Source organism: Solanum tuberosum, unplaced genomic scaffold (genome assembly GCF_000226075.1).
Source record: "Solanum tuberosum cultivar DM 1-3 516 R44 unplaced genomic scaffold, SolTub_3.0 scf00548, whole genome shotgun sequence".
Taxonomy (NCBI): Eukaryota; Viridiplantae; Streptophyta; class Magnoliopsida; order Solanales; family Solanaceae; genus Solanum; species Solanum tuberosum.
The window spans coordinates 85,502-100,578 of record NW_006239470.1 but is presented as its reverse complement, the minus strand read 5'-3'; the positions used below and the strand labels follow the sequence as shown (position 1 = coordinate 100,578).

Here is a 15,077-nt window from a genome sequence, read left to right as displayed (position 1 = left end):
TTTTAAATCATGGTAAGCAGCAGTGATACATGAAGATTTTGTGAAGAACAGGATTATCAAGCATATGAAAAAGGCGGATTAAGTTTTGTCAAGAAAATTCAGCCAAAAGGGGAGATTTGTTAGGATTTTGTCCTGATTTTCTTGCCATAATTTAAGATTTATTTTTCCTTAAAGAAAAAACAAAACATTACCATAAATGTTTTTACTTTTCTTGAAAGGAAAATATAATATTATTTTATATTTGGTTTATTCTCTCCTTTTAGGACTCCTTTTCTAGTAGGAAAGGTTTTAGGACTCTATAAATATATGTTTGTTTCTTCTAACACAACACAATAAATCCACAATGTAGTCGTTTAAGAGTCTTGTTTATGTGGAGATTTATTCTCTCTAAAGTTTCAATGTTTTTCTTTATATTAGTTTTGATATAATAATATTTTGATATTTTAGTATAAGTTTTTGTTATCTGATTTATCAACTATATGATTTGCAAATTGTAAGCTTCCGCATGACGCCCAATCACCCTTCAGAACCCAACACTATGTTGGTTACTAGAAGAAGGGAAATATATATTTAGTAAATGGAAGCTTTACAAAAATTGGCATTTAATAGCCATATGTATATTCTGCATCATACCCTTCTCTCTTCAAATTATTTTTCTTAAAAATAATAAAAGATATTTAGTATATCTCACTTTTAACTTCAAACCATTTCTCCTTAAAACTAACAAAAGATTTATTTAAAATTATCTACCTCCTTAAAATTAGCATAAAGTATTTAATTATGACTATTCTTCTTTCATAGATTATTCGAATCTACGATTTAAAAATTATTTTCCTCAATTGTTTGCTAGAAGTTATTGTGAGAAACTCAATCCATATTCACTTAATGAATTTGTATACATTTGTTTGTATTGGTATTCATTGATCTATATTCATCTAACAGATTTGTATACATTTGTATTGAATATATTCATTTGCATTCATTAATAAGTTGGTGTACATTTATTTGCATCAATATCATTCTCATTTTACATAGGTATATATTGGTCTGTATTCATCTTTATATCCATTCATTCGTATTCACCTGACAAATTTGTATATATTTGTTTAGTTGAGATTCGTATTCATTGGTATACTAGTAACGATAGCTGGGCTTGGCCCGGCCCAACGTGAACAAATTCATAGCGTAGGTTTCCCTGTTTTATTGTACATTTACGTGACAAAACGTAAAACGATCAAAAGTGAAATTTAATATATAAAACGAAGATATAGAAGTATAAAATGCAACCACCATACAATTTCTGAACTCTGAAAATTTTAGTTAGAATCACATATGAAAGTGACCCATTGGGGTTAAGATACAACTTTTGTTTTGAGGGGCAAAATTAAGATACAAGTTTATTACATGTATAGATTCTTCATGTACCTCTGCCTCTCCCTTTTTACATCACCGAACTTAAAATATTCCGAGAGAATTATTGACAAAAATATTGAAGTCGTATGAAACAATCAAAATAAACGATAAAGAAAAGTTCGTGATAATTTCTACAAAAGATTCATTACTCAATTAGTTTGCAACTCTTCAACATAACATAGGATGAACCAATTGTATAGTAAGTGATCATTGTACTTTAAATTCAGCACTCACACCAGCCGACTGAACCCCCAAAACTAAAACAGATAAAAAGATGAATCAGAAATTGAGTTCAATGACAGAAATACCAAAAGAAGCAGAAATTGATGTCCAACTAAAGTCCCTTACTGGAAACTTTTGGAGTTTGAAAACCTCCTCCTAAGAGAGACATAGCGCCTAGCAGCGTCAGTGAAATCACAAACAATTTCCCAGCAGCAACAGAATACAAGTTGGATAGTATCAAATTGAGCGGCCAACAAGCAATTAGAAAAGCACAACTAATTAATCACACTAACCTTATGTTTTCATAATGCCTCTACTTTATTTAGTACAAGTGAAAGTCAAAATTCACAAGATTTCAAATTTGAAGTTTTTATTCACTCCCCAAATCAGACAACAAATTATCAAATTGCACAACATCATGTAAATGGCAAAAGTTAAGATGAACATTTTTCAGATTGACTTTGAAGCTGCAACAAAAGTAGCATCCATTGTACATGTATTATTGAGTATGCTCTAAAAAATGAATCCGAAACAATCAAACTCACAATCCGAAAAACCAAAGAAACAACTCAGAAAGGGGACCAGTGAAAGCATGCAATCGACAGAAAGTCAAAGTAAGCAACAAAATCAAAAGTAATTCAGTAAAATCAGATGAAAGAGAGAACGATGATGTCCAATGAAGCAATAACAATGATAATTCTGAAAGACTAATAGAAAATAACAATTTAATGGAAAATCCACCAAAAAGAGGGAACAAGAAGAGCGAACTACAAAAAAATTTTAGACGTAGATATTATGATTGGCAGAGAAATCAAACAATCACTGTCGAGCCACGAAGAATACAAATTCACCTGCCTCCATTGTACATGAATTCTAGCATAGTCTATTTCATTGAAGAAATTTTACAAACACCAACAGAGCACAAAATCTTGACCTGTTAAATTGTGTGTGTCAAAGCACTTAGCAAAACACTTAATTCTAGCATGCTATAAGAAGTAAAAGGATGATGGAGATATTATATTAATAGAAACTAATATACATTATTACAAGGGAATGGAATGGCAGCTAGTCTGCTAGAGCTATTTTCAGGGGTAGGTTTCATCGTTATTACAATTTCCAGGATCTATTAGAGTCCTTTTCGAACAAAAATAGTCCCTACTTTATCTGCTTCCACCTTAGTAAGTACAAACAAAGGTGGAACTGTCCATTGCACAAAACAGTTTGCTTGTTGCATCCTTGATCCCTCTTTAGCTAATGCGTCTGCTACTTGATTTTCTTCCCGAAAGCTATGTTGGATGAGGGGGTTCCCTAGTTGGTGAAGCAATGCCCTGCAATCATTCAAAATATTGATATAAGATGGGTGATTAGTTGCAATCAAATTAATGACCTCTGTGAAGTCCATATTGATTTCCAAAGGTATTAACCCAGTTGAGAGACCAATATCAAGGCCTTTTAGCAGCGCCATGATTTCAGCTTTGGTGGCCGTTGTGTCATATATGTTACCCATATATTCAAAAATCCAGTTGCCGTCTTTGTCTCTGATTACTCCTCCAATTCCTCCCTTTCCTGGGTTTCCATAAGAGGATCCATCAGTATTCAACTTGTATCGATTGGATGGAGGCTTCCATTGTACGTGTACAATTTTGGTTTTGTTCACTTTCTGATTTTTCCCAGTTAAATGCAAGAATTCCATAGCATGGTTAAAAGGAGTGTTCATTTGAATGTTGTTTTTTGTGTTATTATGATAGTTTTCATTTCTGCTCAGCCAAATATTTCACATGTAAAAAGGAAAAGCATCACACCATTGTAATTGTTTTTTGATCGTGATGCTAAGGTCCTTTAGAAAGTCCAACCAATGCTTATCAGGGTTGTTGATGAAATTGTTAATGGTGTAAGTGATTCTCATATTTTCCCAAAGCTTTCTTAAGTTGGGGCATTCTAGAAAAATATGTTTTGTGGTTTCTGGTATATTACAGTAATAACAATTTTTATTTATGTCTATTCCTATTGAGCTCAAGTAATTACAAGTAGGGAATCTTTCATGTTTGCATAGCCACAGAAAAAATTTAATTTTATTTGGACAGCGTAGCTTCCAGATCCAATTAAAATTTTGGATTTGGCTTGAGAGAACGATTTTATAAGATTAAGCCAACATGGCTTAATTATTCCTGAATTATAACTTAATCCTAACCCTGGTACATTCTCATGATCATCCCACCCTAAATTAGAGTTTTTCCTCCATTAGTCAACCAAAAAATCAGAGTTTTTCCTCCATTAATCAACCAAAAACCTCTTGCTATGCCACCATCCCACCTACTCTTGCTTTGCCACTTGATATAGTCTGGTAGCAGGATTAGTGAAATTTCTTAGGTGAAGACAAAGATGATATCCGACAGCTCCTACTCCCCTTTCCTTATGATGGGAGTTGTGTCATATTTGTTTTCATAATTTTGTACTCTCTTAAAAAAAATTGTGACTGTTTAGACTAGTTCCTTATGGAGAGTTCAATGTGTTTCTTTACGAAAGTACATATTAACAAGTTTGTGAGTTATTCTATATTTACAATAAGGTGATTAGTTTATAATTGCTCACTTCCATATTGCATGTTTTAAATTGGGTGTAAGAATTCTCCTATCTAGGTGTTAGAGTAGGTTGCCCGTATGACCAAGGTGGGACCCACGTTGAGCGAAGGGGTATCAAGCGACACCATATATATATATATATATATCAATACAAGAGAACAGTGATTTGTTTTTGACCACATTGTTACACTTTTGATTTGCTTGTTGAGTAATGAGTACCAACATTTTGAGAAATACGTACAAGTTGCTGAAAATTACTCTCATGGAACCAAACAAATGGGTTGATTTGAACCAACCCGGTCATGACACATAGGGGTTGATGGTTCACGAACATTCTTTCGAAGAGTGTTACGTGGTTGTTGGGAGCCTCCCACAACCACAAACATGTTGTCTATACTCCCGCGGCCTCCTCAACTATGTTTAAGGACTCTTCCCCTTGGCATATATCCTGATAAACATCTTACAAGAAGAGTAGAATAATATTGTATTGTCAAAGTAGTTAAAATTAAATACAAGCCAGCAAATATGGAAACAACAAGAAAAGTTTTCCTCAGCTCATTCACAATCCTAAGGCCTGAAGCTCATGGTTCCCTATCTAACGGTTAATATATATATATGAACGGAAAAGGGTCAAAAGTATCATAAACTATGCGAAATATACTACCTATATTCTTCACTACACTTTGGGATCAAAAATACCCCGCCGTTATTTCAAGAGACCACAAATACCCTCAAGAGTTAACTACCCAAATTTTTAGTGACGTGGCAAGCCACATGGGACTAATCCCTCCACCTAAGTGTTGCCAACTAGAATTTACTACAAATAAACTACACTTTTAGCGACGAAAAAGTCCCCACAAAATCCAATAATATTGCCACTAAACGTTTGGAGTGATTTTTAGTGGCGTCTAAGGCTGCAACAACCCTTCGCTAGTAAAACTTATTTTTCAACCAAAAAAATGATAAATAATTTTTGGTTGCAACCTAATTTTCTAAAATAAATAACATGCACTATCAATATTAAAAACATCCAATATTATTACAAAAATCATCGAAATTACTTATCGATATTCAAATCACCTACGACATAGTGCATCATTGTACATTTTACGCATTTAAATATGACATCAGAATAAAACATACAATTTCTTAAACCTCCTTCTTGATCGATATTATTTGTGATTTTCTAAAAATAATGAAGAAAAAACACAAAATCGGAATTTAATGCTAAAAATCAGTTAAAACCTTTAGTGGTGATATTCTGGGCTTTCGTGGCGACTTTTGTGCCGCGAAAGGTCTAGTTTTTTTAAGTTAATCCTAGTTAGCAACGCTTAGGTGGAAGGATTAGTCCCACGTGGCTTGCCACATCACTAAAAATTTGGAGTGTTAACTCGTGAGGATATTTGTGGTCTCTTAGGATCGATAACGGCAGGGGCATTTTTTATCCCAAAATGTAAAAGGTATAAGTGGTCTATTTTACATAATTCAAAGACAATTTTGACTCTGATATATGAATTCAGGTTCCCATATAAAGTTCGTAGCTAATTGCATATTCACTTGTAGACTGTAGTGATTTTGATGTGTCCAAACATCAATTTCATGGCTAAGATAATTCATCTTTGAATCACCTAATTATTAATCATTATTTAATTTAAATTATCATCAAGATGTATTTTGATAAATCATAACTCATTAATTTGTTGCTCAAAAAACATCATTATAAGAAGTTTTATTTAGTTTGTTGAAGATAGCTAAATTTTTTGACAATACGCATGATTTTTTTGAGGAAGGTACATATATAACTTGATTACATATTTAGTTCATTTTTCATCAACTTGTATAGTCGATGATAGAATATAGCCACGTACTCTACTATATATGTGCTTGGAAGTATAGCATCGCATATCTAAAAAAAAAAAGAAATAGAACCTACAAAAATCTAAAGCTAGGGATAACAACTTAATTATTGATTTGGTTCCAATATTTACAAACTAACTTTATTAGTTCAATTTTCTTTTAGATGGAATTAAAATAGATTCAAACCGAACAATATTGAATACTTATTGATTTGGTTCCAATATTTACAAACTAACTTTATTAGTTCGATTTTCTTTTAGATGGAATTAAAATAGATTCAAATCGAACAATATTGAATACCCTTATTTTGTACCTGATAATAAAAACAAAATATATTTTTCATTAAAATTATAGGTGGTGGCTGGACTATTTATATATACCAAGTATCTTTCTAGTCCCAATCTTGTGAAAAGGCTAGCTAGCTGGAACCTAAAATTGTTGAACTTCGAAAATATTGCATATTGGAAGTTTCCTTGTTGTCTAGTTGTTGATTAATACAAGTGTTGAATGATTTTACCTATGAAACTTAGAAATAGTCGATTTTAATTAGTTTAGGAGTGGAAAATTAGGAAGAAGCTAAAATATCATTATAGTCTTTGATGATTGATATGAAGGAGCTTTTAAGACTCATAATTAATCAACCACTAGTATATATATATATTATGTGTAAAGCTATATATTTAATAAAATGACACTAACTCATAGAAGTAACCTAATGGCGTGTTGGTTCTATGTTTGCGTTGGGTGTTTAAGTTGGGGGTTCAAACCTCATCTTGAAACTTTTTTTTTTGCAAAATATAACCAAAAAATGTGGTTTGTAAGCATTTCTTTTGCAAAATATATAAAAAAGATTGTTAGTTAGTATTGCACTCAAGGTTTAAAACTAATCTAAGCCAATGAGAAAAGGATGTAACTTACTTTAAAATTTGGTAGTTAAATTTTTAACTTTTCTTTTATAAATATCGACATCACTTACTAAAAATTCTGCGTACGCCACTAAGTATGGCCAGATGGGTTGGATTGTAACACCATCACACCAAACATGTCCTTAATTAAAGTACTACAATCTACACATATTTTTAATTTAAGATTATAAGATTTAAAAATACAGAAAAAAAAGCAGTACCTAGAATGTCGATTATTTCCAAGTGAGTAAAATCTAGAATAAATTATGTTTGACAAATCAAGGTGCAAGAGACAACATATCTGTTTAGAGATACAATATTAATGGATTATAATCTTTGGACACATCAAAATATTGGTTTCATGTCATGTCATCCATGTTTTTCCAAATTGATGTGATTGCCTAAATGTGGATAACAATAAAAAGAAAAATTTGCGTTGAGAGTCCTTTAAATGTTGATAAATGTTTAATTTAAATCTTGTTAATGTTTATTTAAGCACAATGAAGTGAATTGTGTATTTGTGATCTTTTTTACTCATGATTCTCCACAAGTTAAATGAATTACTTTCCGTTTCACATTTTATTCGTGGCAAGATTTGGAGTGGAAGGGCCAACATATTCTAATTTCGATATAAATTTGCACATGGATATCTTTTGAAAAATAAAAATTTACATATTTAAAAATTACATAACAAATATTTTAAGGCATATATATAACAATTAATTGTAATTCAAAATATTTAAAGAACACTTGGTTGAAGTCATAATGTTGTCACATAAATGGAAAGAAAGTGGGTATTAATTATATTTAATTATTCATCTGTTTTACTTCCTTTAGTTTAATTTGTTTTTCTTATTTGTCTTTTTATTCAATTTCAAAAAGAATTTTTTTTTCTTTTTTGACTATTCTTTAATCTAACTTTCCATATGACATGTTTAAGATGTTCAAATTAAAGAACCTTTGACTCATTCCACATATCTTTAGTTTAACATTATATATATATATACCTCTTTTAAACTCCATATTAAATTTAAAAAAAATTAAAATCGAAGTCGTATTAAACTTGTATAGTCACTCTATATTTGAGTGTAAAATTGTTCTAGAAATAATGAAAAGGTAACATAATTCCTATGTAAATTCAAGATTAAATCCGAATATTGGAGTATCACATGGACCAAAGTCAAAATTCATAAAGAATGAAGGGACTAAAAGAGCAACTATTCCTTCTAAATAATTTATAGCTAAGTAAAATAATTTTCTTTCACTATAAATTCCTCTCAATAGTTAGAAAAGTATCATATACACAATTCTTCAAGAAAAAGAGGGAAAATGGAGAAGGGTAATAAAAATCACTTTGTACTAGTTCATGGAGCTTGTCATGGTGCATGGTGTTGGTACAAAGTTGTGACAATTCTAAGAAGTGAAGGCCACAAAGTTAGTGTTCTTGACATGGCTGCCTCTGGAATTAATCCAAAACATGTTGAAGATCTCAATTCAATGGCTGATTACAATGAACCATTGATGGAATTTATGAATTCTTTGCCACAACAAGAAAGAGTTGTTTTAGTGGGACATAGTATGGGTGGCATCAATATATCTCTTGCCATGGAAAAGTTCCCTCACAAGATTGTTGTGGCTGTGTTTGTGACAGCATTCATGCCTGGTCCTGACCTCAATTTTGTAGCCCTTAGCCAACAGGTTTGTTCAAATGAATTTAATTTCTATATGCAAACACTACTCAAAAATAAGGAACAAAATTTCATAGTTAAACACCAAAAATTTCATGCTAATCTCATTAAACTACGCAATAGCGATAGTTAGCAAGAATGGATTTGGGTGGGTTATAAATTGAGTCAGAATTAATGACTCATCATTTAGTGGGAATCCTAATTGACTAAATATTTGAATTGTTACTCTTAAGATATCTGTGATCTCTTGGGATAAAGATGGGGACATTTTTTATTCAAATAACGGAGGATATATGTGATATATTTCACATAGTTCAAAGACAATTTTAACTCTTTTTATGTGTTCATATATTACTGCTATTATATGTCTAATATACAAAATATTAGTAATCATTATTTTTATTTTTGCAAATTGACAGTACAATCAACAAGTGGAATCACATATGGATACTGAATTTGTGTACAACAACGGACTGGAGAAATGCCCAACCTCTCTTGTGTTTGGCCCTAAAGTTTTAGCAACCAACTTTTATCAACTCTCCCCTCCTGAGGTGACTTTTTTTTTTTTTTAACTAAAAGGCCAAAGGGCCAGATTTTATTAATCAAAATAAAAGCAATATACATCAAATGATCAGGCCCAAGTCAGCAAGCCCAATCAATAAAGGAAGGAAATAAAGAAAACAATAAACAAACAAATAAAGAGAAATTAGAAAGGAAAAGAATTAAAATCTGGACAGAACTAAAAGTGGAAAGAGGAAAGTGAAGAGTTGTCCTCTTCAAAACTTCATCCACATCTCCACCTGTCAATCGACCATTTCACCTCTAACTCGTCCGAAAGCTTGTTCTTCAAGAGGCAAAACTGCTCCAATCATAGACGAAAAAACAGGGGAAAAACTAACCTTTCCACTTCGTCTTTTTTCCGTTGATAAGCTTGTTTATTTGTTGTTGTAGTTGACCTCTTGAATCCGTACATTCCTTTCAACTTCATCATACCTTAGTGAAGAGGAAAATCCATGATCGAGCTTGGAAAAAGCATGTCAAAGTCCTCAAAACACAGTAAGTGACCCCTATTGCCTCTCCATTTCCAACTCTAACCTCAACAATGTGTAAGAACCAAAGCTCTCTCCTCCATTACTAAGAACCTGAAGTTAGATTCTCAAGATCTAGATTTTTCCCTTTATCTAGCTTCTGATGGGTTGAATCTCTAAGGAGATTAATACCACCATCTAAAAACTAAATTACAGGGCAAAATCTCTAAATTGAGATCTAATATATTATGTACATTTAATACATGTGAAGAAGGATCCTCTTCAAGACAGTAGCAACTTACTAGGATTACTCAACCAAGTCTTGATTTAGCATCAAAAGGACACCCTAAAGCTCTCACCAGGTGCATGATGCTATAACCATATGAAATTTCTTCAGACTTTGTTATTTGCCTTCTAGAGAAGTGACTACTGTTTACTTTCACCTTTCTTTGATATAATTAAGAGTTTGATGATTTCTAGTTAATCTGTGGATCTTCTTCTTATATGAGGAGTGCCAACTTTGTCTAAGTTAATGATTCTTTTGACTTCACTTGGAAGTTCCTGGAATTGATTATATTGAAAGCCACCTGCAAAAATAAAAACCAAGTTAGTTAAAAAATCAGCAAGAGTATTTCCTTCCCGGAGGGAATGTTGTACTCTTGTTGAGACAATCCTCATTAGCTTATTGATAGTGTTTACCTCCAAACTCAAACTCCAAGGAATCTCCCACCTCCCTTCTATGATATTAACCATTGCTAGAGAGTCTGTCTCTACCAGTACGTTAGTCAATCTATTCTCTTTACAGAACATCAATCCCTCTCTAATAGCTCTTGCTTCTGCCACTAAATTAGTAGAATCAATCATTTTAACTCCTTTAGCAGCCAGAAAATTCCCATTCTGATCTCTAATGCAAAACGCTGCAGAGCTAGGTCCAGGATTCCCTTTAGAAGCCCCATCCGTGTTACATTTTAGCCAACCAGTAGGAGGAGGGAACCATCTAACAATCTTACTGATGTGGTTAGCTTTGTATCCCTCTAGAGATGCTATTAACAATGGCCAATTATTGGAAACCGAAGTCCCAATTAAATCTCTCTTTGAGTAATTTCAAAATAGTGTCAGTGATCTCCCATTTAACTTTACCAACTGAATAAGAACCTCCATGAAGGATAGTATTTCTCCTTTTCCATAGAAACCATAGAATCACAATAGGTACAGCTTGAAATACCACATTTAATCTTGTATTTCCACTTGCACCCCACCATTTCTTCACTGACTGCTTCAGTTGAACAAATGAGCCAGTCAAGCCTGCTGCTCTACCAAAATAATTCCATACAATAGATGCAATTTCTACCTTTAGAAATAAATGCTCAATTGTTTCTCTCTCCGGGATAGAACAACATCTGCACAATTGAGAAATATTATGATTCCATGAATGCATGACAACAGCTACAGGAACCTTACCTTGCCAAATTCTCCAAGTAAGAAAGGAGAATTTAAAAGGTAATCCTTTCATCCATAAAAGTTTAAAATCATCATTGATGTCCTCTCTTTGCCTCAACAATTCCCAAGCGCTTTTAACACTGAATTTTTCAGTGCAAGTTTTAGTCCACCACGGTTTATCACTTTGTCCACTTAGCTTAACATTACACAAATTCAGTGTGACATGATTCACCACATACTCTGGAACATAATTCTTCATATTTTCAAAGTCCCAGCCATCAGTTGTTAGAAATTCTTCAATATCTTTCATAGGATGACATGTTTGACTCTCTAAAGGAAGTAGGTGAAGAGGTCCCAATGTAGACCAATTGTCATACCATATAGTAGAAGTACCCCCCTTTGGTTCCCACCATAAGTGCTGCTCGATAATCTCCCTGTTCTCTAGCATATGTTTCCAGATTTGAGATCCCCCTTTCATTCAACAAGAGTAGGAATTTGCTTCTTGCAATATTTATTCCAAAAGGAAATTGGACCACAAATTTATTTTGTGTACCTAAACCTCCACCACAACTTAGCATACATGGCCTGAGAGACATCAAACATAGATCTGAAACCAAGTCCCACCTTCCTGCTTTGGAAAACAAACTTTATTCCACGCAGACCAATGCTTGCTCCTTCCTGTTTCCTTGTTACTCCAAAAAAATCTAGCAAAAATCCTATGAAGTTCCTTAATCACACACATAGGAGGGGTTATAGCAGATAAGGTATAAATGGGAGTGCTTTGAAGAACACTAGATAGAAGAACCTCTTTACCGCCATAAGATAGCATCTTTCCTTTCCATGCTTGAGGTGACTATGTATAAACTATAAACTCTTTTTTTTCAACCAAAAGTAAAAAACTACTATACACTTATTTTCCCTCACTTTCAAATCTTTACATCTTTTTGTGTGTTAATTTTACCTATAGTTGTTAAATATCTTACCCATCGTACAATAACAATAATATATTCAATGAAATTTTACAAGTGAAATCTAAAGAAAGTAAAATATACATAGACCTTTGAAAAGAATTATAGAACAATACTGAGTGTGAAAATACAATACTTTATGTTTTTTTTCTCAATTTATTCATGAAAAGTCAAGAGGGGGGAGGGGGGTGGGGGGGGGTTGAATTAAAATTTCCTTCAGTCGACTTCCTGTAATGGTCAGTTGACTGGCCTGCACGTTAGTAAAACAGATATATAGAAATAGCAAATGCAGTAAGTAAGTAACACAAAGAGGTTTTATACTAATTCGGAACACCGATGTGGTGCCTATGTCCCGTCCTCTTGGGTTACAATGGTTTCCTTAAGATCTTGTTGAGAACTTGGGTGTTACAAAATGTTACAGTTGAGAGACATGTCTGATATGCAAATCAGATCTTCTTCTTTGACACAACCTCTACTTGTATAACCTACACTCAGATTTTTCTTTCTCTTTTATTTTCAAATGTTCACTAGAATGTGTACAAAAATTTATGAAAGATAAAAGAAGATTACAATATAAGTTCAAGTGAAGTGCGTACTTCACAACTATGGCTAAGAGAGGTTTATATAGCTTTGGAGGACTTTGCTCTTTTACGGAAACCCAAGGGAGTTTGAATCAAGGATCTTTGATTGAGTCCTTGATTTTATTCTGATTGATTTGCTGAGTCATGTCCATATCAGATATGAGCATAAGCAAATCGATTTCTTCCTTTGTATGATGATCTTCTTGTGGTCTTGAGTCTTGGTTGATCTTGTTATCTTGAATGCATCCCTTGATTTCGATTTCTTCCTTTGTAGTTTTGGATGTTGGCTGATCTTTGCTATCTTGAATGTGTCCCTTGACTGAAGGAGTTTCGTATCTTCTGTTGATTTGCTTCATCCTAGGCAGATGCTAGAATTAATGCTTGGTCTTGGATATTTCTTGACTGATATGTTCCTTGAATGCTGGAATCTTGATTTATTTGTTTTCCTTTTGTGTATCGTACAACACATGGCTTTCCCTCTTTATGTAGTGTGTTTTGACTTCTTTCCTTTTTGATTTCTTTGCCTTGATTGATGATTTTGGCTATCTTGAATATATTCTGCATCCCTTGATTGATGAACATATTTTCTCCTTCTTTAGGTGTTATATGCTTGGCTCATCTTTTTCCTTCTTTGCCTGCAACAAGTCACAACTCGGTTAAGTGTTTCATTATTGGAATTATCCGATTCTATGAGGTTAACAATTCACACACATAGATAGTTCTTATATAGCTCAATATCAATATATCTATTGTACTAGGGTATTACAATTCTACTTCCTAATCATCAACTATACTTCCTTTAGTCCATATTAATTAATTAACTGAACTGTCGAGTTTTTTTCATAGTTCAAAATAAGTAAATTATTCAAAGTTTAAGAGAACTGTTGAATTTTTTTTTTATATTTACTCTTCATTTAATGAGTTCCTAACTACTATATATTTTTTAGTAATAATAGTTTGAAAACAATCAAAAGGATAATAATAATAATTTAATAAATGTCCTTTATCATACCCCAATAATTCGCGTATTCTATGTTGAATAACTTTAATTTGCATTATTATGATATATTCAATTAATCTAATATGACAAATGATTCAACTACTTTTTGATAAATTATGATAGAACTCAATAATTGTTGTCTTTGGGACTCTATAGGACTTAACTCTTGCAACATATTTGGTGAGACCCGTACCATTATTCGATGAGTCAATCCTATTGACAAACACTACACTTTCAAAAGAGAAATATGGTTGTGTTCGTCGTGTTTATGTTGTATGTGATAAGGACAATGTACTCAAGGAAGAACAATTTCAAAGGTGGTTGATTAACAATAATCCACCAAATGAGGTCCACATGATTCACGATGCAGACCACATGGTCATGTTCTCTAAACCTAGGGAGTTTTCTTCTTGTCTTGTTATGATTTCACAAAAATATCATTGATCTTTCATCCTGTTTATCAGTAGTGTAGCTGTCATATTGTCAGTTAAATACCATTCGTTGAAAGATTATATTGTATGTATAAAAAAACAATATAAAGTATATCGATTACAAATTACTTTTCGTATGTTTATATTGATTCTTGAACACACCTTCAATGAAATTTTTGATTTCGATACTATTGTTTACTAATAAAAGAAGGGAATTATTAATCATACCGGGATTGTCCTTTCTTTTATCGAGCATGCATTTGTTTGTATTGTATGTGGTGGCCCAAAACTCCACAATCAACTATTCATAGGGATGAAAATACATAAATAAACTAACTATTCATAGAGAAAAGAAGAAGATTAAAAAGAATAACTCTTATATATAATCTTTACGATAATTGTCAAACCTCTTCCTTGGAATATCCCGCTGCTTTTAAGGATAATTTAGATATTTCAGACCTTGTATACTTTGGTGAATATATCATAATTACATTTGGAAAATAAAATGGACACAAATTAAATAAAAAAATATTTATGTTGAGCCATCGATATCTTTCTCTTTAGGGAGATTCAAGTCAATTGTTGTATAATTTTAATATATTCAATAATATAATTCTTGACTTGTCCTTTCTAGGATATAACATTTCATCCACGTTGTATGACTCAAACAATTTTGACTTAGTTGAAGAATCCAAAACTTCACCAAAAGAACACTTTTCTTCAATATAAATTTCTCTTTAGCATAGTGAATAAGTTGGAGACTAGGATCTATTTGGATTGGCTTATTTTAAGCCAAAATAAAAATTTGAAGCACTTTTGAAGTGTTTGGAAAAATTTAAAAAGTGTTTATAAGCATTGGTTTTAAGTTAAAATGATAAAAATAAGTCAAAAGCAATAAGTTGGAATTTCTAATTAGGAGAAACTATATAATTAGACATACTTCACTACAATATATATATAAA

General features: G+C 32.3%; 1 protein-coding gene across 3 annotated transcripts; it reads left to right on the top strand.

Moving 5' to 3' along the window:
• Positions 1–8,259: 8,259 nt before the first annotated feature.
• LOC102597523 (putative inactive methylesterase 20) lies at positions 8,260–14,258 on the top strand. Of its 3 annotated transcripts, none has more exons than XM_015304406.1 (4): positions 8,261–8,677; positions 9,087–9,218; positions 13,284–13,339; positions 13,841–13,921. In XM_015304406.1, the coding sequence occupies exons 1-4, from the start codon at positions 8,309–8,311 to the stop codon at positions 13,845–13,847; spliced, it is 564 nt and encodes a 187-aa protein (XP_015159892.1). In that variant the 5' UTR covers positions 8,261–8,308; the 3' UTR covers positions 13,848–13,921. The 3 variants fall into 3 exon arrangements, with proteins under 3 accessions (XP_006365366.1, XP_015159892.1, XP_015159891.1); XM_015304405.1 differs by having other exon boundaries at positions 13,284–13,378; positions 13,841–13,909; XM_006365304.2 differs by lacking the exon at positions 13,284–13,339 and having other exon boundaries at positions 8,260–8,677; positions 13,841–14,258.
• The last annotated feature ends 819 nt before the right edge of the window (positions 14,259–15,077 follow it).